This window comes from Gouania willdenowi, chromosome 10 (genome assembly GCF_900634775.1).
Source record: "Gouania willdenowi chromosome 10, fGouWil2.1, whole genome shotgun sequence".
NCBI classification, from domain to species: domain Eukaryota; kingdom Metazoa; phylum Chordata; class Actinopteri; order Blenniiformes; family Gobiesocidae; genus Gouania; species Gouania willdenowi.
The window spans coordinates 33,402,212-33,428,796 of NC_041053.1; the positions used below are offsets into that span (position 1 = coordinate 33,402,212).

At 36.4% G+C, this 26,585-nt stretch overlaps 3 protein-coding genes across 6 annotated transcripts; 1 reads left to right on the forward strand and 2 right to left on the reverse strand.

Annotated features, from left to right (window-relative positions):
- Positions 1-6,124: 6,124 nt before the first annotated feature.
- On the forward strand, positions 6,125-11,236 carry LOC114471426 (uncharacterized). The gene is made up of 6 exons (XM_028460225.1): positions 6,125-6,223; positions 6,326-6,667; positions 7,800-8,138; positions 9,381-9,491; positions 10,954-11,015; positions 11,100-11,236. The coding sequence occupies exons 1-6, from the start codon at positions 6,178-6,180 to the stop codon at positions 11,217-11,219; spliced, it is 1,020 nt and encodes a 339-aa protein (XP_028316026.1). The 5' UTR covers positions 6,125-6,177; the 3' UTR covers positions 11,220-11,236.
- Positions 11,237-13,440: 2,204 nt separating this feature from the next.
- LOC114471464 (uncharacterized) lies at positions 13,441-18,524 on the reverse strand. 3 transcript variants are annotated; one of them, XM_028460297.1, is made up of 7 exons: positions 18,456-18,524; positions 15,871-16,176; positions 15,492-15,755; positions 15,258-15,404; positions 15,134-15,180; positions 13,704-13,912; positions 13,441-13,577 (listed from the first exon to the last, which is right to left on the reverse strand). In XM_028460297.1, exons 2-6 carry the CDS (start codon positions 16,088-16,090, stop codon positions 13,790-13,792), a joined length of 801 nt encoding a protein of 266 aa, XP_028316098.1. In that variant the 5' UTR covers positions 16,091-16,176; positions 18,456-18,524; the 3' UTR covers positions 13,441-13,577; positions 13,704-13,789. The 3 variants fall into 3 exon arrangements, with proteins under 3 accessions (XP_028316098.1, XP_028316096.1, XP_028316095.1); XM_028460295.1 differs by lacking the exon at positions 18,456-18,524 and adding an exon at positions 16,271-16,345 and having other exon boundaries at positions 15,258-15,401; XM_028460294.1 differs by lacking the exon at positions 18,456-18,524 and adding an exon at positions 16,271-16,345.
- A 1,492-nt stretch (positions 18,525-20,016) lies between these two features.
- Positions 20,017-23,553, reverse strand: LOC114471417 (uncharacterized). Of its 2 annotated transcripts, none has more exons than XM_028460213.1 (6): positions 23,460-23,553; positions 21,006-21,305; positions 20,572-20,916; positions 20,361-20,495; positions 20,249-20,286; positions 20,017-20,152 (listed from the first exon to the last, which is right to left on the reverse strand). In XM_028460213.1, the coding sequence occupies exons 1-6, from the start codon at positions 23,512-23,514 to the stop codon at positions 20,027-20,029; spliced, it is 999 nt and encodes a 332-aa protein (XP_028316014.1). In that variant the 5' UTR covers positions 23,515-23,553; the 3' UTR covers positions 20,017-20,026. The 2 variants fall into 2 exon arrangements, with proteins under 2 accessions (XP_028316014.1, XP_028316013.1); XM_028460212.1 differs by having other exon boundaries at positions 23,409-23,519.
- Positions 23,554-26,585: the final 3,032 nt, after the last annotated feature.

Consider the following 26,585-nt stretch of genomic DNA (forward strand, 5'->3'; position numbering starts at 1 on the left):
TAAATCCAAAACAGGGGAGTAGGAACAGGGAGCAAGGCCAGACACGAGGAAGGAGACGAGATAACGAACCTGACATCACACAATGATCCCGCAGTCATACTGGCGGCGGCCGGGTGCGGGGAGCCGCCAACGTCGTCGCCGACTCGGGGCTCAGACGGGTAAACCTCCGGGCTCAGACGGGATGGACGGGGAAACCTCCGGCGGGCCGGGCAAAGAGCCGGGACTGGCGGCTGGGAAGGCGGCGGCCGGGTGCGGCTAGCCGGGCCGGGTGCGTGGAGCCGGGACTGGCGGCTGGGCAGGCGACGGCCGGGTGCGGGGAGCCGGGACTGGCGGCTGGGCAGGCGACGGCCGGGTGCGGGGAGCCGGGACTGGCGGCTGGGCAGGCGACGGCCGGGTGCGGGGAGCCGGGACTGGCGGCTGGGCAGGCGACGGCCGGGTGCGGGGAGCCGGGACTGGCGGCTGGGCAGGCGGCGGCCGGGTGCGGGGAGCCGGGACTGGCGACTGGGCAGGGGGCGGCCGGGTGCGGGGAGCCGGGACTTGCGGCTGGGCAGGCGGCGGCCGGGTGCGTGGGGACTCTGGAGAGCTAGCCTGACAGCTAGGGGACTCTGGAGAGATAGCCTGGGAACTAGGAGACACAGGAACGCTAGCCTGGGAACTAGGAGACACAGGAACGCTAGCCTGGGAGCTAGGAGACACAGGAACGCTAGCCTGGGAGCTAGGAGACACGGGAACGCTAGCCTGGGAGCTAGGAGACACGGGAACGCTAGCCTGGGAGCTAGGAGACACGGGAACGCTAGCCTGGGAGCTAGGAGACACAGGAACGCTAGCCTGGGAGCTAGGAGACACGGGAACGCTAGCCTGGGAGCTAGGAGACACGGGAACGCTAGCCTGGGAGCTAGGAGACACGGGAATGCTAGCCTGGGAGCTAGGAGACTCTGGAACGCTAGCCTGGGAGCTAGGAGACTCAGGAACGCTAGCCTGGGAGCTAGGAGACACAGGAACGCTAGCCTGGGAGCTAGGAGACACAGGAACGCTAGCCTGGGAGCTTGGAGACACAGGAACGCTAGCCTGGGAGCTTGGAGACTGGCGGGGCTGACCCTTCCTTTTAGACCGACCTCTACCTTGTTGTAGGCTCCGGGATCCTCCAAAAGCCAGTCGAGTTCCCAAGTAGGGATCCCTAACAGGATCGTCCTCCAATCCATACAAAAGCGCCTCCCTGGCCTCCAGAAGGTAGCTCTGCCAGTAGGCAGTCCTTCCTGCCCGGTCCATCTCAGCTAAATCCTTCTCCGCTTGGTCCACTTGAGGCGGGATCATTCTGTTACGGTTCGGTGTTGGTGTGGACCCAAATGCAGGGAAAGAAGGAGGCAGGATCGTAGCATATCATTCCTGGAACCAATCCATGTTTTTATTCCATAATCCAAAATCAAAACTTAATTCCAAAACAGGGGAGTAGGAACAGGGAGCAAGACCAGACACAAGGAAGGAGACAACGAACCTGACAACACACAATGATCCCGCAGTCATACTGTGTCCAAGCACTCAGCTAAATAGTGGAGGAGGCCTGATTGGGAATGGGCCACACCTGGGTGAAAACACGAGGGAGCTAATCAATCATCACCCAAGCACACAGACATCACTGAGGGGTGGAGCCACAAACAGGAATCCCTGAAACACAGACAAGAGTTAACACAAACCAAATAAACAAAGACAGAATAACAAAAAGAGGACCCAAGGGTTAAAATAAACAGAACCTAACATTTTTATTGGTAAAGGTTTTCTAAATGTTAAATGTAAATGTAAATCAGTTGCCAACTGTAAAGCTAAATGTTTAGAAATTATACAAATTAGGCTGGTCAGCGCCTGTCCATCACAAGGCCCTACATTTAGATTTAACATTTACATTTAGATTTATTTTTCATGTCTACACATTTTTAACAATGATATAGAACATGTTTTACATTCATTTCTGTCTCAAATAAAAGAAAATCAGCTAAATGTGAGGAAAGTGATGTTAATGTTCAAAATGTTAACTATGAAAAAGTGACCGAGTTTTTATATTTATATAATTTAGCTGGTAGGAAATGATCAAAACGTAAGGTGACATCAAAGACTTTGTGTCTGCTAAGATTAGTTTTAAAAGTAATTTGTTTCATTACTTGACCTTTTTTGTTCATGGGGAGCAGATTACTTTTAATCATAGGCACAGCTTATTTAAATAAGTTTGTATGTTTTTTTAAAAAAAAAACAAACTAATGAGAGGTTCATTGAAGTCAGTTCCATCAGTGACTCATGCTTTCATGTTGATTTGACTTGTGCTTTCTGTTTCACTGCAGAACATACAGGCTACATTCAAATATAAGAATTGTCACCGCAAAATACTAATTAAGACATTACACAAGCTATTTTATGGTAAACTATCCTGTTTCTCATGCACTTGACTTGCAAACTGTGTGAAAAAAAACAAACAAACCCACTGCTGAATGGAAACTTCTGCAGTGACATGTGGTCAGAGGTGTGAATCAACAACTGGCTTTATTTTCCATCCTGCTTTGATGTTGCTGTGCAGTCACGGCCTGTTTTCATCAGTATTTAATTGTAAGAACATTTACAAAGCATTTACTGTTTATGAGTCACGACACCATCCCAGTGTCCATCCAACTAGAATGTAAAAATTCTGAATTTAGGAACCACATTTCAATATAGTTATAGATTGATGATGTTTTCCAACCTGTTAAAGTGGTTTTAAAAAGAGCCACAAATACTAGACTTAGCAAGTAAATGCCAGAGAATGGAAAGAAGAGAAAGAAAATATATTCTTCTCCAGCTGGAGGCCAAAAGCAATGGAGATATTAACGCAAAGGGTGAAAACAAAAGTGTAGAAACGTTTTTAGCTTTATTGTTCAGTTCCCCTGACTGGAGGCACTGGTTCCTATTCCCAGTTATTTCTCTAAGGATGTTTGCATGATGTCAAAGTGCAGGAGTAGACAGATTATTACCTATTTAGAAAGTTTTTGGATCGAGTCATAATTTTGTTGGTAAACTATCTCACTTAAAACGATTAAAACCCCATTTATATTCTAGTTTACAGACTGCTTACATTTAAAAACAAAGTAAGACAAAGCATGTGGTAAGACATCACAATCGTTTTTAACTTCATTGACTTAGTGCCTAAACTATTCATTTAAACAATGTGTTTACTGTTCTAAAGCACAATATTTTATTTGTCACTTTATCGGTTTTGATTTTGATTTAGTGCTTTCAGTATAAGCAAAAATCAATCCGGCAATATATCTCAATATTTCATCACTTCATTATTGTATTGGGCCAAAAAAATGTCAATCAATTTTTTATTATGTTTTTTTTAACAAAAAAAAAAAACACTTAATTGTGCTAGCATAGCACGTAAACGCCAGGTCATGAGGTGTCAGTGAACCACAAAAGACCCTTTTCCTCACTCCTCAATGTATTTTAGCTTGAATTATTATTGCATTTTATTTTCATGAAACATACTGGGCATTTTTATAGTTGTATGGTGTTACTTAATTTTTGAATAACTTCAGAATCACTTGTAAAAGCAAAAGTTAAACTTTTTTGACAGTTTGATAAACATACCACCTGTTTTTGTTATTGGTGCTTGAATTACAGTTACGTTTACATTTTCTTGCAAGTTTAGAAAAATGAAATAAATTGCATTTCATGCCATTTTGTTCTTGTAAAGATGAATTTTGTAAATATTGATATGCACACCACTGAGCACTATTACACAATACAGGCCTTATCTGACATCATCACTCATATGTGCACAGTTACAGTTTTCCAGTTTGATGGCACTCACAGACCAATTACAAACATGACACAAGCATTGAATGTATATATTTTTTTTCTCTGTGCAAAAAAGATTGTTGGTTGACATTATTTTAGACGCCATAAGAAAAGCTTCATGAGTCACACCTTATCAGACCAACTATTGTCATGATAAGTGCAGTTCAGAGTAGACACACCGCCACGTGAAATGTGGGCTGTGGTGCACCATTTCCCCCCTTTGACAAACCACTGAGTATGTTCTCTATGACTATCTACAGGATATGTATCTCCTTTCCTGGTAAGACATTAGAACTATATTTAGCCAATAAACAATGCACATCCTCAGCCATTTGCTATCTGTGACATAAAAACCAAACTTGAACTTTTTTTTAATTGACAAAAGAAAAAAATCTTTCATGCTTTTCCATTTCTCTAATATTTAAAATGTACATACTGACTATCCACTGACTGACAGTACCCCCCTCATCCAGTGCAGGGGTACTGAAGCCTAGCTTTCAGGGCAAAAGGCAAAAACCCCTTCGACAGTGCCGACACAAAATCAGAGATGTAAAGAGTACTGATATATCTACTCAAGTAGAAGTACTGTTATGTGATTGAAATTGTACTCAAGTACAAGTAAATCATACATAAAATACTCAATTATAAGTAAAAAGTAGTTCAATTAAATAGTACTCAAATAACAGTTACTAGTTACTTTCACGCCCCACGTTTATTTTTGGTAATGAATCTTGCCACGGTTCCCTTGCATACAGTGAACATCTCATGTATAAACTTAAAAAGGAAGAGACAAGATCTACCGCAATTGGAACTGAATTAATTTTTCACAAAGGCATCTGTATAAAACAAAAGGTTTGTCAAAATTGTGCAATTATTTAAAAATAAAATAACACCAATGAATTCAATTTAAAAAAAATCTAAGGCATAATCTCAGGCTCTAAGTATAGCTACATTTACAGTATGAACTCTAAAACAGTTTTTGGGGTTCAACAACAAGCCAATTTGAAGACGGAGGAGATGAGACCAATGCCAGGTTTGCTTAATGTGAAGATGGACTGTTTAGGGCAGACATAACCAACTGGAGGCTCGGGGGTGACATGCGGCCCTTGGCTTAATTTTGTGCGGCCCCTAACATAGATATGCAAAATAACAGCAAAAATACACAAAAATATACAAAACCACAATATTGAACACAGACAAAAACACACAAAATAATATTTTTTTACTAAATAATACCAAAAACAGCAAAAATACACACAATGACAACAAAAGCACACAAAATGAGATAAATAAACAAAGCAACAACAAAAGTACAATAATATACAAAAATGACAATAATGATATTCAGATTGGTTAGATTCTAAATGCCAATGAGAAATCTGATAATGTGACCCAGTCACACTTTTGTGATCAAAGTTGCACTTCTCATTTTAGGCATAAAATATGCGGGACAGATTAGGACCGAGAACAATTGCCATGACTTATGAGACCTGAATTCATGCTTCATGGTGCCTTACATGGTAAAAAGTAAATGGACTTGATTTACAGTATATAGCGCTTTATCCCCACACTTATAGCATCAAGGCGCTTTACAATATCAGCTCATTTACCCATTCACACACCAAAGGGACAGAGCTGCCATGCAAGGCGCTGGTCAACCACGTGGAGCAACTTATGATTCAGTGTCTTGCACAAAGACACTTTGACACATAGATAGGTATAGGCTCGGATTGAACCCACAACCTGTGGATCAGAAGCCACAGTTACTCGTGATTGGCTGTCAGAAATGGGGACTAATGTTAAAGCAGATGTTCATCACCTGCTGGATTCAGGCCTGACACAATCTCACTAAGAGTTTAACCTGTCCACTTCATCAGTAATTCTATTTATGGCATACTTTGTGTATGAATGAATGAACAAAAACCTGTCTACAGTAAAGGTTATAGAAATAGATTTATATATATAAATATATGAGCTATAGAAAGGTTATATGAAAGGTTTCCCACCCTTGACATAGAAGTTCATATTCTTTTAAGTATATTTTGCACTTGTACAATCGTTGCATTTTAAAGTATCACTTTTTTACCCACGTTTGTACAAGTTGATTATGTCACGCAATCGTAAATTGGAATTCGTGTCTAATATTGGTACTGTAACAAGGACTTATGTCACGTATGGGAACATTCACTCTCCTACTGTAAATGGGTCACCTATTTGCAAAGCTGTACAGGAAGTGCATTTTAGGTGTACGAGCCAATCGCCATGGTTTTCACTTTGTGAAGCGAGTTTGGTGTGTCTCTAAGTCTTTGTTGTGAGTGGAAAGATTTTAGTCTTGCAAAACAAGAGCGACGCACCATGATGTGTGAGAGGCTGACTGCGTTGCTACTCATCAGTATCTTATGTAAGTTTATTAACAGCTTAATTTCTCTTTTACATATATTTTTTTAAATTGTACTTATTTTTTTTAAATACAATTTTTAATCTTTCTGTGCTATTCTTGCAGCTTTGGTTGGAACCCTGCAGGTTCCTGTGCAGTATTCGCTGACTGTGGCTGACATTAATGAGGATTTGACTATAAAATGTAACATTTCTGGAAGAGACCCTAGTTTGTTTTACTGGTATAAGATGAATTTTGGATCTATAGTGAAAAAAATTGTATCTGCAAAATTTGGCGTAATTAAACTTGAAGAAAGGAACAACGCAAGATACAATGTCACAAAAGTAGATGATGTGTATTCTCTGACCATACGGAATGTGAGCGAGGCTGATGAAGGGACATACTTTTGTCAAGGCGGAACATCTTTTTATATTGAAATTATTAGCAGCACACAGGTCATTGTGGAAGGTAAGGCAAAGCTTAATCATTGCATCCTATAGCTTCCTCTTGTGTTAGCTTTCTGTTAGCATCACTTATGATAACGGGTCCTAAATCAACTGTAAAATACACTAAAAACAAATATATATCATGTCATTTCTTTTGGTTACCTTGTTAGACTTAAGTTCCTAATCAATGAAAATATAGGTTTAATATTTTTAGCAGAGGTGTATAGAGTACTGATGTGTCCTACTCAAGTAGAAGTACTGTTACTTGATTGAAATTGTACTGAAGTACAAGTACAAGTAAGTCATACATAAAATATTCAAGTACAAGTAAAAAGTAGCTTAATTAAATAATACTCAAAGCAAAAGTTACTAGTTACTTTCACCCCACACGTTTATGAAGAGACCAAAATCTTTTTTTTTTTTTTTTAAAAAATAAAATAACACCAATACATTTAATTAAAAATAAGAAATAATTTTCAGGCTCTATTAACTCTAAAACTGATAAAATAACCTCCATTCAATGCTGTTTTGACGTGGTGCATTACATTCAATCTGATTGGTCGGCTTTGATGTGGTTGCATTTGATAGTTCTTTGGTTATTTCAATTTTTGTATGGTTTCTCAATGTCCGTTGATCATTTTAAAACAAAAAATAATAATTTACTCAGTAACTGTCGGGTGTCGAAATGTAACAAATTACTTCTTTTAAAACACACTTAAGTACAAGTAAAATGACTGATTTAGTAATATACTCAAAGAAGTACTAGTACCCATAATAGAAACTCAATTACAGTAATGTGAATACATTTTAGTCTTTTTTGTGTCAGTATACAAATGTGGGAAAGCTTGATATGAAATATGTTTTAATAATTAACTACATGTGTGTCGAACTTTGCATAGAACTGGAACATGGTTCCCCAGTTTTGCGTAAAATTATATTTGACAGTTTTTATAGCTTTTTTATGGCAAGTCATTTATCTAAACTCAGTTAGAATTTAATTACGATTACGACAGCAACATATTTAAAAAATTACAATAACTTTATAATTGTAAATTATTATCAGTTACCCAATTTTTTTTTTTTAATTATATTTGATCGTAACCCTGGTTGACACCCATGCTGATAATAACCCTTCATTTCTGTGCATCCGACAGGTCGATTGAATAAGATGTCGACTGCTCATTTAAAACAAAGTCCAGCGGAAAAGTGGGTTCATCTTGGTGACTCAGTGACTCTGTGGTGCTCACTCGTCTCCATGTGCAGGGAATCTGCTGATCAGTGTCCATCTAAACACAGAGTGCACTGGTTCAGGCCTGGGTCACAATCACAACCGGGCATTATTTACAATGTCAGCGGATATGAACAAAACAACAAGATGTGCCTCTACCGTTTTTCCAAAACCATTGGAGACCAATCTGAAGCTGGGACGTATTACTGTGCTGTGGCCACGTGTGGAGGGATCCTATTTGGTGATGGAACCAAAGTTACAATAAGTATGTGCATCCTGTTCATCTTCACCAAAAAACATAATATACTTATCATCAGGGTGGGGGTCAATTATAATTATAATTTGCGTAATTGATAATTAATTACAATTTTGGCATAATTATGATTGTAATTTAAAAAAACCTTTGCCATCATAATCGTAATTAAATTGTAATTTAGTTTAGATAATTGACTTTGTAATTGTAATTGCCATATTGTGATAATTTAACACTAAACTGGGGAACCATGTTACAGTTCTATGTACATTTCTACACACGTGTAGTTAACAAAATGTTTCATATGAAGCTTTCCCACATTTTACCATTTGAAAAAATTATCAATCTCGGGCTATACTGACACAAAAAATGCTGAGACGCCCACATCAAAAATATTAAAACCTATATTTTCATTGATTAGGAAGCCAAACATGGTAAAAAATAGATAGGAAAGAAATTAGATGATAAATATTTGTTTTTGGTGTATTTTACAGCTGATTTAAGACCCGTTATCATCAGAGATGCTAACAGGAAGCTAGCACAAGAGGAAGGTTAACTTTTATTATGTAATTGAGTTTCTGAGGATAAAAAATGTATTGTCATTTAACTGTAATTGGAAAAAATGCTGCTCACTGTAATTTAATTGTAATTGAAAATGTAATTGTAACTGAAAAATGTAATTGACCCCACACCCTGCTTATAATTTATAACTTTTGATAACTGACTCAGTGCTAAACAGAGCCATACATTCAGCGTTTTGATTGTCTTTGGAATGAAAACAATGGCAGATCATTGAACCCCAGTAGTTTGGTTTGTTCTTGTGGTTGGACTTTAAGGTTTTCTGTGGGTTTATTTGTCATTTTATTTATTTTTTTGTCGACTAATAAAAACAAAACTATAATTTTGTCAACTGGGACGAAATCCAATCAGAACTCATAATATGATCATGTGATTTTGTCTTACACATATCAAATTTGTGTATTTACATTACATTAATACAATTCTATATCAGGTTGATCAATGCTAATTTAATCTTTTAAAAAAATGCATAAATTCTTATCCGGTATGAATCCTAATGTCCTTTAGTAGACTATAACGGACATTTTTCAAAAGACAAAATCAAATTTTGTTGTCCAAATGAACACTGGTTGAGTTTTACGCTAAAAATATTGATACAATTTTCTGAGCTGACAGTTTTGTATTTGTATGAAATGTTTTGTTGTGCACATTACAAAATCATTTCTCTAATCGCAGAACAAGAACTGACCCTGGTCATTGTTTGTGGGACGTTGTTGATCTGCAGCGTACTTCTAAATATTGCTCTGATTATCACAAGAAAGAAAACAATACACAGTGTGCATCGAGGTAAGTAAATGTTTAAATGATTATTTACGAAGTTTTTTACTCTGAGCTATTAAACAGAATATCCTTCAAACTTCAAAAACAATCATTATCATCTTGGCCGTTTTGTAATAAATGATGAAAATGAGACTGGTTGGCATGTTTGTAGGTTTGTCATTTTAGTTTGAGTTTGGGCTGGAGATTACTGGTAGTCTTGTTATCATGTTATTTTGAAGTACAGTGAACAAAAATATAATAAAAGTAAGAAAAAAGAAAAAAATATTATAACAAATATAAAATAACAAAACAATTATATTATTCTTGCCTTATTATTAAAGCAATAGAAACATGTATAACAATTTACTGTGTACAATTCATGACTTATCACAGCCTGAACCCAGCAGAGTTCACAGCACTCAGTACCGTGTGTCCACCATTGGCATCGCGTTAAGCGGTACATCTCACGTGTATAGAATTAACCAGATGGCCAATAGTGGCCTGTGGAATGTTGTCCCATTCCTCCTGCAGCACAACTCAGAGCTTGAGCTCGTTTCCCAAAGGTTTTAAGCTGATTCACAGTGTTGCCAGTCTCTCTGAATCCACTTTTCAACTGGTTGATGGTGGAATGATCCACATTCAAATATGGTGACATGGCTGTTACAGATATCCCAGCTTCCATCATGCCAATGGGACACTTCCTCATGACTTGTACCAACTGTGGCAATGTGACTTGTGGGCTGAAGTGCACATTTTAGGGTGGCCTTTTATTGATCCAGATCCAATAAGTGTATGTGTATTGCTCACACTGTTTGACCAATTTTGTGTTATGCTCTTATGCAGCTCAGTAGTCAAATATTCAATGAGTGAATATTCTTGCAGGGAGTGGTCAATGGGAAGTGGGTCACCAGAATTGAGCAAAAACAAATCATTCAGTCCACCATTAAAACATAGAATATTTCACGAAGGATCAATTTAACTCAGTATTTTTGGTTTATTTATTTTGTATGTTTTCGTAGTTTAGAGGTTGACACTGGGTGTGACGGCTATGTAGTGTATAGGGTTGACCCAATGTCCTCCCTACTTTTGTTCAGTTTTTTCCAGGTTCTCCATTCCCTTTAGTTTTTTATGAGTAATTTGGTTCTTTTGCTACTTTTATTAACTTTGCTTTAATAAATACTTTATTTCTGCTTGGCAACCTTTTAAATTAAAAGGTTAATGCTGTAGCCCTTTAAGCATGTGTCAAACATCCAAGCTCAGGCGGGGGGGTTTAACTTGTAATTGGCGGCTTGTAATTTTTGCCGACCTTGGCAAGGTGGTAGGAGGTCATCTTCTGATTGAGGGGTTGGGAGTTTGATCCCAGGGCTATACCTGTATATGTGTATAAGTGTCCTTGGGCAAGACCAGAACTATTCAGCAATTACTGACTAGAAACAAGGCACACTTTACATTTACTGTTATTTTTCTGGTGTTTTTCTTCCTTCATCAGGAGCAGCTGGAGATTCTCAGTCAGTACACGACGAAACAAATAAAGATCAATCAAATAATGTGGTAAGTATAATCTTTACATCATCTTCAGAGAAAAATGCCTTTCTGTCAAACAAAAACACATTAGTCTCCCATACTGCTATACAGGACGCTAAAGGGGTGGAAATCAACTATGTGGCGCTGGATTTCTCTAAAAGAAAAACTAAAAGAGGCAAAACAAGGAGGGAGGTCACAGAGGAATGTATTTACTCTAACACAAGAAACTAACTGTGACAGGCTGTCATGGTAAAGCTGATTATGGTGTGCATATTTGTAAAAATAAGTTCATAATGAATGGCTACTTCTATGTTATCTTTGATATTAAATAATGTAGAAAGCAGGAATGTATTAGCAGTTGCATATACTAATGTACAAATTTGCATTGTGTCTGGTATTATTTTCTTCTTCATGTACTGTAAATAAGTGAAATAAAGCACAAAAGATTAAAAAAACTTGTTCTTTTTACAATATAGACAGTTTCTTTAAGTCACAACTAGAACAATTTAGATTTCATTTGCTTATTTAGACCAAAACTGCTGGATTGATTTGACGCTCAGCAGGATTAAACAAGCAGATGTTGATGTAATCCGACTAATTTACTCCTCACAAAGTACAAAAACATAAATATCTTCCTGTGACGTACTGGTAAGCTTTAGTGTAAGGTAGTGGACATAAGTTTCACATGCAGCGTTGTGTTTTCCAAACAGGCCGAACATTTGAGCAGCATGTTTATGGATTAGAAGCATTGTTTTAGGTTTATATTGAGGAAACTCTACAGTTGCACCCACCAACAACAACATAATGCATCCTTAAGCTATATAAGCTAACGTTAATCAATAAATAGCCTACTTAGCTTAGCTTTCAAGCTAGAATTAGCTTAAGTTTGAACTTGATGTGTGATTATGGCACTGGGATTATTTTGTCAAAACAATTTTAACTCGCAAAACAACTGATTAAAGCAGCTGGAACAATCTTTTACATGACAATAATATAAAACTGCATTACATTCCTTTACTATTAATAGCATTCAGACTAAAATTGTGAAACTATCTAATATTTTGTTTACCATCTCCTGACAGAGAAGGCCAGGGTTTTTTTTTTTTTTAAATAATTCTTTTAAATTGTCACTTTGAACAGTTTATTTTTGCCACATAATTAAGCCATTTATGAACCCTTTAATCTTTAAGATATGTGTTGTAAATGTTCTCAATTTAGTAAATGCTTGCCATTATTTAGTTTTGTGTCGTTTGTGTCTTTGGTATTAACTTAAATTTGTGTTTTTCAACCTTGGGTATGTGACCCCATGTGGGGTCGCCTGGAATTAAAATTGGGTTGCTTGAAATGTCTAGTAATTGATTAAAAAAAAAAAAAAAAAAAAAAAGTCCTGATTAATTTTATTTAAAAAAATATTTATGACATTATTTTTTATTATTTAATTGTTATCCTTTATCACATGCAATCCCAAACAAAAGTATTCTAAACTTTCCCTTTCTTAAATATAACTAATCATGTGCAATAATCCTGGTTAATCTGTATGTGTAACACAGTATAACAAAGATGATCAAAAACTAATTCTAGAGGAAAAAATGGTGGAGAAAGTTCCTTGAAATTTCAACATTGTAATGGATGATGTGGAAACTGTTTTTGACTTCTGTTGTTTACCTTTTGGACAGGAATTCATCGTCTAAAACGTAGCCTTTAAACACACTTAGTCAAATCTTACTGTGCTATATTTGAGCTCGGTTATAAACCTTCAAAGCTACAAACAGCCTTTTGTCTGTATCCATTTATTCAGAAAGTGCAGTGTCACCAATGACCAAGTGTAGGCAGTGTGTTGCCACTAAAATCATCATTAAAAGTATTATTTTTAGGCATTTTTATAGTATTTTCTTTCTTTCTCTAAATGTGTAGATGTATTTATTTATTTATTTATTTTTTGTTTCTTTCTCAAAAGTTAGTCTTTATTTATGGGTAGGAGGCATCACTAGCCCAATTTAGTTTAATTTAATTTAATTTAATTTAATTAATTTAATTTTGTTGCTTGCCAACCAACTCTTTACTGTCCTCTAGTGGACAAATAACGTAACAGCCACCCTTAAAGGATCTATTGAGACAAGCTGAGCTCTGACGAAAAAGTAGGAGGAAAAAAAATATCATAGAGTAAAACAAACTACCAACATAAAATGAGGTAGTTTATCATTGTTTGTAGTAGTAGTAGTAGTAGTAGTAGTAGTAATAATAATAATACATTTTATTTGTATTTACAAGTCCCTTTCAAGGACACTGTACAAGCAATAAACAATAAAACAACAGATAACAATAGATTAGAAAAAGAAACGCACAATATCACACCAATCACACAGGTGCACACATATTATTTACAAGATCTCTGAACATGTTATACAATATGCAACTATATAGCTGTTATTTTGAGTAGAAACATCTGATACTGTGCTTTTATTTGTGGCACAAAAAGGTTCAACACTATGTACAGTAGGTCATAATACAACATTGGGACACATCTCTGGTAAGTATTTTGATGGCTGGATTGTTCTGAGTTCTTCCATGTTTCTGAGCAAGGTGTTGCTGAAAAAAAGAAAGTAGGAGTTTATAGTAGCAGTTGGCTACCAATCGGAGAGTGTTTACTTCACATGTCAGTGAGCACTGTGTGCATCAAATGTCAAAGGTGTTGTCATTGTGTGTTTTGTTTACCTAAATTGAAGAAAACTGACCACAGTGTGAAATGCAGTCAAGCATCAGAAACATGTTGATGAAAGAGAAAACCTCATAACAGGATGTTAATGAACTCTGACATCACTGTAGATAATCTCCTCTGCAGGGTCGGTAATCTTTGGCTCACGGATACGGTCTTTTTTAGGAGTGAAAATGGCAGTACAATAAATGACTTTGTCCTCATCCATCTAAAGAAAATACCAGGAAAGAACAATTGTTAACAAAACTGTACTTTCCCCCCAACTTTCTAGGAAATAATGTCCAAGCAAAGTTCATACATGAAAAGTAATAAGATGTACTATATACTGCAATAATAAATATGTAGTGTGAAAAAAGAATGGGATAAATCATGCAATACAGAGAAATATTAGTATAACAGTGTGAAACCAGTCATTAAAGCTGCAGTATGTAAGTTTATTTTGTCTTCATTTAGTCAAAAATTTATAATAACTTTTCAGAATTATGCAATTCAACGTACTCCTCATATTAGGTATGACGTCAAAATGAGTATGTAGTGCATTCACATTAGATAGTATGCAAGAAATACCCAGATGTATACTACCGGTATATCGAGACACTTTCTAAGTATATTCATGGTGGGCACACTAGTCATACTCAACCGTCCCATGATGCATTGCGAGCGGAATGTAAAATCATCCTGGGACCAGCTTCAAGTTAAAAGTCAAATATCCCCTTTTCAAAACAAAAGCATATCTTCTTGTCTTCCATTAGTTTCTTACCACTTTTGTAAATAGGGCTCTTGTTTTGAAGTTAACTGGAAGTTTTATCTGTACCACAATGGCAGGTCACCAATAAAACTCAGAAATGTTGGCTTGAAATGTGTTTTCTGTGAGTTTTATGGATGAAATGACCACATGTTGATATTCTACTGAGTCACTTTCTCTCTCAAAATGTTTTCAGAAGTACTAAAGGTGGCGAATTAGGTATGAGTTATTTAGCCTTAGTGTGCTTCAGGTTTTTGTCATTGTAGGTTCTAAATGCATCTTGGGAAACTTGTGAAGTATGCTTCAGTGAGAACGGTCATCATCCTAATCCTCCTAACCATACTATATAGTAGACAGTATAAACGCATTGAGTTTGTAGTACATAGTATAAAATAAGCTATTTCAAACACAGCCAGTAACAAGAGTGTGATGTGCTTTCATGTCAGAGTCTCTAAAACATCAGATAAAGTTGCTACATTTTGTCAGTGTTTGTCTCTATGTTTAAAAAAGTCGCTAAGAGCTCCACAGTTGTGCGCTGTCACAAGGATGCTGGTGAATTCAAAACAGGGAGGGGAGGGGGGAGCGTAGTTGATTCCATTCCAGTTTTACATTCTACGTACTGCAGCTTTAACGCTAAAACTGTTGTGACCACAGTATGAACACATCATGGAAATAAATTCCTACCTCTTCAGTTTCATCTTCAGTGAGAATGGGTTGCTGAACAAATGCTCCTACAACATTAAAACAGAACTCGGTCATAATTATGTTGTCTTTCTAAGTAATGTCATCTTTAAATGACTGAACATACCTTCACGATTGTTGCACAAGATCCTTTTCAGTTTAAAAATGTAATTAATGAGAGTAGCTATAACAATCAGAGCTAGAGTTAACGCTCCACACAGCAGGTAAACCACAGTGTGGTCTGTCTTTGAGTCTTTGCACACGTTTTCTGCTGCTGGCATGAAAGGAGAAAATAGTTCAGAGAAATTCAATAAAGGTTAGAAATGAAGAGCTCGTCTAAATGTAGAACCACAGCTTCTACCTTGAGAGTTGTTTGTTGAGTTACTTCCAAAGTTCTCATGATGCCCACAGTGATGTCTTTGCAAATCAGAGACGGTGAAGTTTTGGAAGGTTACACAGTTCCTGATTGTGAGATAGTCATGGTTTCTTTGTTTATAATTTAAACTCGTATTTGACTCGGACCTGAAACAGACGAAGGTGTCTTCGGGTTGACATCTGTTTCCATATGAAAGAGTCGTTAGGTGTTCCGATGGGACTGGATCGCGTGTGGGAGCAGCTCTCGTTCCTATGACGAGAAAACAAGCATCAGATGGAAAGTTCATTTATTTCTGTGCGTGATGCACCAAACAAATAAAATTCAGAAAATGATTTTAATTCAATCCTTTCTAGGGTTGACCTACCTTTAACTTTCAGGTCCACTCCTTTTACAAATGTCATATCTTGACTAACGAACCTAATGCAGAGGTACACACTGGTATCCTCAATAGTTGTTTTTGTTATGTGCAACTGAAAGGCGCCATGTTCCTTTTTGGTCACAAAACGAACTGGAAATGTATCAAAACCACTTGATCTACCAAATACTATAGGCAATCTTCCAGAAACAAGTTTTATCCATAACATGGTTCCAGCTTTCTTTGTTTCACAATCCAACTCCACACCATCTCCAACTGTGACATTCTTTTGCTCTAAAGTCAGATCTGAACAACCTGAAAGAAAACATCAAACGAAAACCATCAGGAAATGACACATTCTTTTCCATTCAAGGACACATGAGTAAACAACATCTGGATTGATACTCACAGCACATTCCAAGCATCAGCACAAAATAAAATATGATTTGCATTTTGGAGATTATGTCTCTTAGGACTGCTTTGATTTAACCCTTGGTGAAAGTGATACATCGAAATTCAATCCTCTGAAGTGGGCGGGACATGTCACAATGATTTCATTGGTTTTTTTGTCAAGTGGAAAAATGTTGCGTCACAGAGGAAATCAAAATTTTCCACCCTGACACATGAAACAATGCCCTGATCATGTGGGTTCATAACTACACACAAGCAATAATTGATGAGAAACAAAAATAAGCAGAGAACAAAATACATTTAGCCTTCTGACTTTATTTAATGTCAGTTTGGTTAATGTATTTCTAACGTAATTGTGTAAAGAATAATATCAGCCTGTGTTCCTAACATTAGGGACACTTGATCCTGACCTGCACTATGGACCCTCCACCATGCTTTGCTGACATCTCCAGAAAACTTTTACTTTCTGACTCTAACCCATCGTCGTTCTTTTACAACCAAATATCCTTCATTTTTCCTTTGCACATTTGTTGTGTTTTTATGCTGTTGTTGTTTATTTTATTTAATTAAATTTTTTTCTCTTCTAATTTATGTCTGTCCCACAATTGTATGTTTTGCACTATTATTCAATGTGGTATTCATTTTTGTTCTTTCTGTCTACTATTCTATTGTGTTGCTGCAATGTGTCAATTTCTCCTCTGGGGATCAATAAAGGTTTATTATATTCTATATTTAAATCTTGATCAATTCTATAAGCACCTGCTGATGTTTTTATGCACACTGATTATTTTTCATTGCATGGTCAAATAGCAAATACGTTTATTTCTATCTCTGATCTATTGCTCTATATCTCTGAATCTTTACTAATGCACAACTACCTTGTGTTGTTGTTAAACTGTGTGGCCTGTGACATTAAACTTTTTCCTCTTTCAGTCACTAACTGTGTTTCGATGTGTTTTTATACCAGCTCTGTTTGGTTCACTTTGGTCAGAGTTTCCTCTGTGGGTTTGCACCGTGTGGGCTGGTGAAAGCTCCTCTAAACTACTGTGTGAACCTAAGAAGCAAAGTTTGGTTGGCTGGTAAATACGAGTGGCAAATGTGTGTAAACCTTGAGTTTATTTACATGTGGCATTGCACATGGTACAGAGCAACAGAGCATTGGAACTTTGCTGCAGGGCTGAGGTGGAGTCAAGACAACACACAGGTCACCTCCTGATTGGCTGGCATCAGCCTGAGTATGTTTAAAAGAAAAGATAAACATACAGTACAGTGCAAATACAGTAAAATATTAAAGATCCTCTAACTCAGTGTTTTTCAACTTTGGGGCTGGGCCCCCATTGTGGGGTCACCTGGAGTTTAAATGGAGTCGCCTGAAATGTCTAATAATTGATCAAAATGAAAAAAAAATACTGATTGAAAATAATTTTTTAAAAATTGCTTAAAATACGTGTTGTTTTGAAATCAAAATAAAACGACACACTTAAACAACTGTATTCTATATTTTCACTTTGTCAAATTTAAATCTAGTTCAAATAAAATGCCGTACAAAAATATCTGTAATAACTTCCTGGCTGTTCCACTGTTCCTCTGTATTTGTAATACAGTTTAACAAACATGATCAAAAACTAATTCTAAAAAAAAAAAAATGTCTTTTAGGGTCGCCAGAAATTCTTTATTATCAAAATAGGGTCACGATGCAAAAAAAACTACTCTGATCTTGAAAAACAAATTTCCATTTGTATCATTGAAAAAAGGCGTTGCATTGAAAGATGTAGTACTAGAGTTTAAAGAAGGTTCGGAGTAAGTTTTTTTTTCTTTTTTTCTGTTAAACAATTTCATGAGGGAAAGATTGCATGTTTATACTTTTTATCTTGTTAAAAGTTTGGAGGAATTGCATACAAAATATTTTTTATCCTTAGTAATGTTGTCATTTGTTGCCTTTTGTTCATATTTCATATTTTTTCTGATTTCTTAAATCGTTGGCTTAAACTCTCACACTGTTTTTGCCTTAAAACAGGCTATTAGATATTGTTAGTGGATATGGTGAAGCCGGTGTTTTTTAAAACTTAAAATGAAAAGCTGGTTGTGCTTCAGATACGCATAAGTTTCATTTCCTTCCTGCAGCTCTCTGCCACCACATGTGGTTTTATTCTTATTTGATCAGTTCTGAGAAAACATCTCACCTTTAGTCGCTGATCAGTCATTGGGGGAAAGGGTTCTTCAACACTGACTGTAGTCTGGTATTATCACACTCAGTGTGACAGGTTTCATTGTGCAAAAAGAAAGGAACAGTCATTTTTTTTCTTCAAAAAATATGACGTTTATACAAAACGTAAAGCCATACAGCATAACAGACAGCAGTAATAATCATGGATTGATGACAAAATAGGTAAAAATAACAAACTAAAAACACATATGCAGTTTTTTCAAATCCAAAATAAAATAATATCAAAAGTATGCAAAATGTGCATTAAAAAAAAGGAAATATGAATCATTAACCCATCCATTTTCTGCAGCTTGCTCCTTTTTCAAGGTAGTGAGGGTCTACTGGTGCCCACACACGGCAAGCTAAGGTTGGCAAAGTTATTTGAATAGTGCATTTTATACACAAAGCATTTTAATGTGCTTTCCATGATTAAAAAGTGCAACAGAAAACAATTTGAAAATCAATAAGAATATTAAAATCAGCATTAAAAACATTAAAATCAGCATTAAAAACATTAAAATCAGCAGTAAAAACATTATATCAACAATATTATGGTTAAAAATCTCCGTCTCAGTCATACGCACTAGAGAAACAGAGTGCCTTTAACTTGTATTAAAGATGTTCATATTGGAAAGAAAAGCAAAGAAATAAAAACGGTGAGGTCAGGGGAAGGATGCCTGTATAGTTCAGAGAGAGATTTAGACATTGACCCTCACCAGTACAGTTAAAGCAGGGCTGCACCTCTTAACACATTTAAAACAATTTTGATCCAAATATGCAGTTATTTGTTTCTCTTTTCTTCACTCCACTGTGAGTTTTTCTTTGCACAAACTCCAATGCTTTCGCTAAAAAAGCGTCTGCTTCAAAGGCTTTTATCACACGTGTGAGATAAATATCACTTTGACACAATATTGGCTGTAAAAGCAACAAGTTAGCTTTCAGTAGTTGTAAGACTTTCCATTTAAAGTGCCCCACATTCAGTGGGAATTCTTTCATAATCCCACTGACTTTTAACAAGAGATTTAGATTTTCAAAAAGATACAGGACAAAGTGCATCCCACCACAACATTACCATTAATAATTTACATATACGCTGGTTTTCTTGGGAAACATTCAAAATCAAACTGAGGTGTGAATGTATATGTGATAGATTCTTTCACCTCAGGACGAGGAAATACTGCAGCAGCCAAAGACAACTTTATTCTATTTTTAAATGCATTTATGTATTTTTTTTATTCTGTCAGGATGTTTTTAGTGAAGCAACACAACACACACTAAACTATTTTACTTATCACGTGTACATATACAGTAGTCAGACACAAACATTAATATATTTAAATCTGAAGGAAAATAATGATTAACAACATTTTAGGAATCTAACCTGAAAGGTGATACTAATAAATGTGTCTTTGCTGAGGAACAAGACTAAAATTTTAGACATTATGTCTAAAGAATTTGTAAAAATAGAAAATTGTTTCAAATAAAAAATCTTATATCCTAAATTATAAGTTTAACCAAGTTTACATCACTAACCTATTCATGGATTGGTTACACAAACACAACATCACTGTAGATTGTTTCCTTCTTTGGTTTCCTAACGTTTCTTTTCTCTGCTTTGCCAGTTTTTTTCCCGCTAAATGTTGGTGTGGAGTAAACCAGTGATTCACCATTTGTCTAAACAGAAAAATCAGAAAAAATATATGAATCTATTATAAATAAATAAACACAAAAACAAAATGTGGCATACATTTTTTTTTCTTTATACCGTACCTGTGGATTTTGGGAGGAATTGATGGCTGATCCCATACCTGTATAAAAACATACAAGAAATTCTGGTTAGTAAGCAAAATGAAGAATGAATTTTTCTTATTTTTTTTTTTACCATAACAGCAACTGCTGCATGTTTTCTTCTTCATGGAACAAATGCAGTAGACTAAAACAATCACAGTGATGGTCAACGCAGCACAAATGAGACAGAGTACTGTGATGGACCAATGCAAACGCTGCTCATGGAGGTCTGTAGGAATAAAAAACAACAATCAGTGAAAGTCATTTTTCCTCTTTTAAAAATAGGCTCAGATGTTTGCAGGTACCTTCAGTGTTCAGATGTGTCCCTTGACCCCAAAGGATGTGTCCACATGCAGCCACAGCACAGTGATAAATGCCTGCATCAGAGAAGTTCCTGGAGAAACTATAGAAACATCTCTGTGCAGACGGAGTCCTCAGACTGCTGTGACAGTCCTCACCACCATCAGTGTGAGTGTAAATAAAACTGGGATGGGATTTATTCAACGCAGATTTAAACCAGTACAAAGCAGGACTGTTGGAGCACATTTTCTTTATAGAGTTGGATAATAGTGAACACTTCACTGAGGTTTGGACTCCTGGATAAACAGTAGGAGGCTCCTGAATGATGGAGCTGATATCAGATTCTGTTTCTGGAACATAGAAAACATATTTGAATAAAGATACAGGCGTCATTTTACCAACTAAACCAAATATTGTAAAAAACAGACGTTTCTATTACCTTTAACTTTTACAAAATGTCCCGTCACAATTTTCCAACGTCGCCAGTCATTTATCACACAGTAGTACAGGCCGGTATCATCGAGCTTAGCTTCCCTGATATGGAGAACGGAAGTTCCAGACTCTTGTTTTGCTGAGATTCGATTAGATCTTGCAACGAAATCTGTTCCGTCCAAGAACTCAGGCAAGTGACCCGAAATAATTGTTATCCAGATTACGTTTGAAGATTTTTTAGAAGCACAAGGAAGTTCCACATCTTGTTTAACATGGACAGTCTTGTTCTGAATGTGAACGACGCTGCCTGAAAATAAAACAAAAAACAACCAAAAAATAAAACCCACAATCAACAGCAAAATATATACATTTTGTATTACTTACAACTCATCATATACAAAGTTAAATCACTAAATCACCAATCACCAATTATAGAATAGAAATTACAATAGACATATTAATTCTAATGTTCAAATCAATTCTTTAAATTTAACTTACTTACGACATGGAGCATCAACAGCCAAAGATAAAAGATCCGCATTTTGTTCGTAATGCATTCACGCCAAGTCTGTTATTGCGCGCTTACAGTAATGTACTCTCAGCTGGTGGGAGGGGCCACTATTAGACTTGATATGATTGGTTTCTAAGTGTACTGATGTTTTTATTTTATACCACAGTGGAAATAACTCATTTTTCCACTCTGCAGACATGAAAGGTCAGATACAATACACAAACACACACACACACACGCACACGCACGCACGCGCGCACGCACACGCACACACACACACACACACACACAGAAAGAGAGCGCTATTTTTTATGACTTCATTTTCCTGAAATGAAAAAACAAGTAAATCAATGATGTTGAGGTTAAACCGATGAGCCTGTTTACATACACAATAAAGCATTTCTGATTACTGAAGTTTCAGATATCAGTTAAGTAATATGATTAACTTTATCAGGTCTCAAGTTTCCATTTTTTTGGCTTCATTTGGTCAAAAATACCCAATTACCTTTGAGCATATTTTAATCCACAGTGATCTAAAAGGACAGTACATCTTCTCTAGGCTCTATAGATGAGGTTCAGAAATCCAGGAGCGTGATGCAATTTTTCAGCCAATCAGAGATCTGACCAATTTATTAATTTTCAGAGGCAGAGTGAGAACAGATGGAATAAATCAAAAGTAATCCTAAGAGAAACATATCCAAGGTGGAGAGATCAGATGCAATTCCTTTTTCAATCTGGATGAACCAGTTTTTTTTTTGCATCATTTGGTCAAAAATCCACAATAACCTTTGAGCATATTGTAATTCAAAGTGTTCTGAGAGGACTCTGGACCTCTGCACCTTCTCTTGGCTTTGTATTTGAAGTTTAGAAAACAAGCAGCGTGACACTCTTTCTTTTTACAAACCAAATGGTCCTTGAACTCTTTAAGGTTTTAATATTGGCTGCTCAACAAAAGACAATGCGCATTAACGTCCTATTGGTAGTGAAGAAACAATGGCAGAATTAGCAAAAAAGCGTGTAAACCTTGGACAACCTTATCCAAGGTAGAGTGAACATGCGCATTTACTTTACAGTCTGGATGTGGAGTAGTGTGGGTCTGCTCTGACCTGCAGCTGGGATTGCTGCAGAATGGGGCTGCTGTGAACCTCACCATCTATAAGCTTTGTGACGGGGGAGGGGGGAGGGGCAGCACCCGCTGCTCATTGAGGACATCATAAAGTTATTTTTGTATTTTTCAATGTGTGTCTGATCGGCCCTGAAACTCTGTTAGTTTGGTTTGAACAATCACACAACTGTGAAGTGTTCACATAACCTCAAGGTCAGCAGCATATGGGAGCTAGACTGTACTGTGATATATGGCTAAGACACATTTGTACCAAACTCCTCCTGGTACAAGGAGGGTCCAGCAATGAAGATACTCAGATACACGCACACAGAGATAGATGGAGATGCACAGAAAATGGAGAAACACAGATGTTTTCCTGGCCACCTGTGGGTGAACTTAGTCTAACTAAACTTTGCAGTGAAATTATACTATTGTCATTTGTCTTCAGAACTGTTCAATTGAAAGATCCATGAAGAAAGTAGAGAAAAACCTTACAACAGTAACTACAAAGTGATACCTGCTTTCAGTCTGTAAAATATCAGAAAATTAAGTAATAACACAAGAAAAAGTCACATATCAGTCTCAGTTTTTCTCTCAGTCGTTACTAAAAAAAAACTCGCCAAGATGAGTTAGCAAAAAAAACTCACAGTTGTGCACGTTTACAAGGAAACAGGAAGGGGAGGGGGGAGCGTGGTAGTTTTATTTCTAGTATCACAGATTCTACATACTGCATGTTTGGTGGTGGATGGTGCATTAAAATGACAAATTAGGCTAATAAATCCTCTGCAGCTCACCTGCACTGACATACACTTGGTTCTCCACCTGTTCCTTCTGCATTCCCTCACCTCTCTTTCTTCTGTTCATAAGCTTGCTCCCACCTGGTGATATTGTTAGCTTCATCAGGATCAGTTGCTTTGTAGAGTTTGAGACCAAGTTCACAACATGCTAAACTTAGACTGGGTGATATGTGATAGGATTTCTAGCTCCCTCTCTGGATCCACTGTCATCTATCAGTCATGGGTTGTAGAAAGCAGAGCAACGTGGTTTGTTTGTGTTCCTCCTTCACCCTCACAAAGTTAATGCACTTGAACTTTACTCTGCAGTATCCAACGTATCATTCCTTATGTCAATATGGGTGATTGATTGTGATTGATTGTGATTGATTTTGTTGGTTTCTGGTTAGAGGATCTATCTTGTTTCTGGACAATGACATTTTTTTGACAGTATTAAATATATGTACCCTTTGACCCTGAAAAAAATAATAAGCAGCTCAGAAGATGGATGTCTAGATAAATGTGTGTAACTGTATGTTCTTTGTCACCATGTTAGCTACGTTTGGTGGATTGTCATTGTTTTTGACCCGACATTGCTGGTCTTATATTTGTGTTTTTATTGTGATGTAGGTTAATTGATTTTTTTTGGTGTATGAATGTAGTTTAGGCCAGCACGTGTGAGAAACTAGTGGATTTTATACTTAGAATCAAAAGCTGGTTGCGCTTCAGATAAGCACAGGTTTCATTTCCCTCCTGTAGCTCTCTGCCACCACATGTGGGTTTTAATGTCATGTGATCAGTTTTGAGAAAACATCTCACCTTTGGTCAGTGATTAAGCTTCTAACACTGACTTAATACAGTGTGGTATTGTCATGCTCAATGAGACAGACTTTATCGCTCTATAAAAGCAAGCAGTGTGTGTGAGATCAGGATCAGACTGCCCTGAGAGTTTCAAAATTGCTGCTGCTTGGTTTTAGAGAGTGCAACGTTGGATTTGTTTGGACTGCAATGATACAGTTACTAAATTATTTATAAAGATTGTCCACCAGAGCCACCAAGTCACATGCGCACCAGAGCCAATCACTGGAGAGACCACCCCCAAGCCCCACCTCCTGAGTCGACCCTCACTAACACTAACCCTCACCATTACTGAATAATTTCTCATTCTAATAAAATCATCACTGTGCTACAACAGCTGTCATTCTCTGTCTACCTTATCAATTTCTGTCTTAAAATAAATTATTCAAAACTTAACATGTTTAAATATTCTGTTTGTGATTAACACCAATATAACAGCATAACCACAATGATAACAAATTAAAGCTTATTACAATATTCAAACATACATATCCTTTAATTATCCAGTTTCTTTTTTGATTTAGATATAGCTTTACTTTTTCATGGGTTATAATATTCCCATTATTTGTTTTTAGTTGGACAGGGATGTGGTTTCCCTTCAGTAGGATAATGGAAAATTAAACAAACTCTAAAGTTATTGTGTGTTTTGTTTATGGATTTCTTTAATCACGAGGTTTTCTTGATTTGGTTCCTAAGCCATAATAATAAAGAAAAATTATGTTGTTCTTGATAATTTTTTGTTTAAATTAAGTTACAGATTTGATTTATTCGCAATTTGTTCATTTGTCAAATACGATGATTTTCACTCTTTCAGACATTTATTATTTATTCTCCTGTGCCTCCTTAATCCTGTACAATGTCTGGTGTTTAAAATCCAATTTACATCAGGCATAAGGCAGTGATTGACTCTGGACAACGAGTTTATTTATTTATATATATTTATATATATAAAAACAGAGCATTCCATAATGTAATAGTCACACTACAATGACAGCCGAAATGATTCCTGAATTTATGACTAAATATTTAAATATTCAAATAAACAAAAAAAAAGTTCATATTTCCAAATTACAAATGTACATTTTTAAAAAGGAAAAAATCACAAAGGAATCATATGAAAATTATTCTATCATAAGGTTACCTTTTATTTATAAAAACTAGCAAAGCGAAACACTGGATTGAAATTTTGAGTGATTTCAAAATGGTTCAAATGTTTTTCAAGGAAGCAACAACACACACAAAACTATTTTACTTATCACATGTACATTTACAGTAGTCTGACACAAACATGAGTATATTTGATTTTAAAAGAAAACAATTAACATTTCACATCACATGTGTGAAAGTGAAATATTTGACTCCAAAATAAAAGTGTAATCAAGTTTACATCACTACCCTAATTTGTCATTTCTTGATTAGTCACATGAACACAAACATCACTGTAGATTGTTTCCTTCTTTGGTAATCGAGCCATTTTTCTCTCTGCTTTGCCAGTTTTTCTCCCGCTGAATGTTGGTGTGGAGTAAACCAGTGATTCACCATTTGTCTGATTGAAAAAAACAACAACTGTTAAAACAGAAAAATAAAATGTCTTTAAAACCATACCTGTTGATCTTGGGAGTCATTGGAGGCTGATCTCATACCTGTTTAAAAAGGAACAATAAATAGTGATTATTTAAAAAAATATATGTTTGATAAAAAATGTTTTTTAAAAAATTTTCATAATTTGTGAAATTTTTATTTTATTTCACCATAACAGCAACTGCTGCATGTTTTCTTCTTCATGGAACAAATGCAGTAGACTAAAACAATCACAGTGATGATCAACGCAGCACAAATGAGACAGAGTACTGTGATGGACAAATGTAAACGCTGCTCATGGAGGTCTATAGGAATAAAACCATCATTCAGTGTAAGTCATTTTCCCTTTTTTAAAAAATAGGCTCAGATGTTTGCAGGTACCTACCTTGACCCCAAAGGATGTGTCCACATGCAGCCACAGCACAGTGATAAATCCCTGCATCAGAGAAGTTCCTGGAGAAACTATAGAAACATCTCTGTGCAGACGGAGTCCTCAGACTGCTGTGACAGTCCTCACCACCATCATTGTGAGTGTAAATAAAACTGGGATGGGATTTATTCAACGCAGATTTAAACCAGTAAAAAGCAGGATTGTTGGAGCACATTTTATTTTCAGAGTTGGATAATAGTGAACACTTCTCTGAGGTTTGGACTCCTGGATAAACAGTAGGAGGCTCCTGAATGATGGAGCTGATATCAGATTCTGTTTCTGGAACATAGAAAACATATTTGATTAAACATGTTATACAGGCATCATTT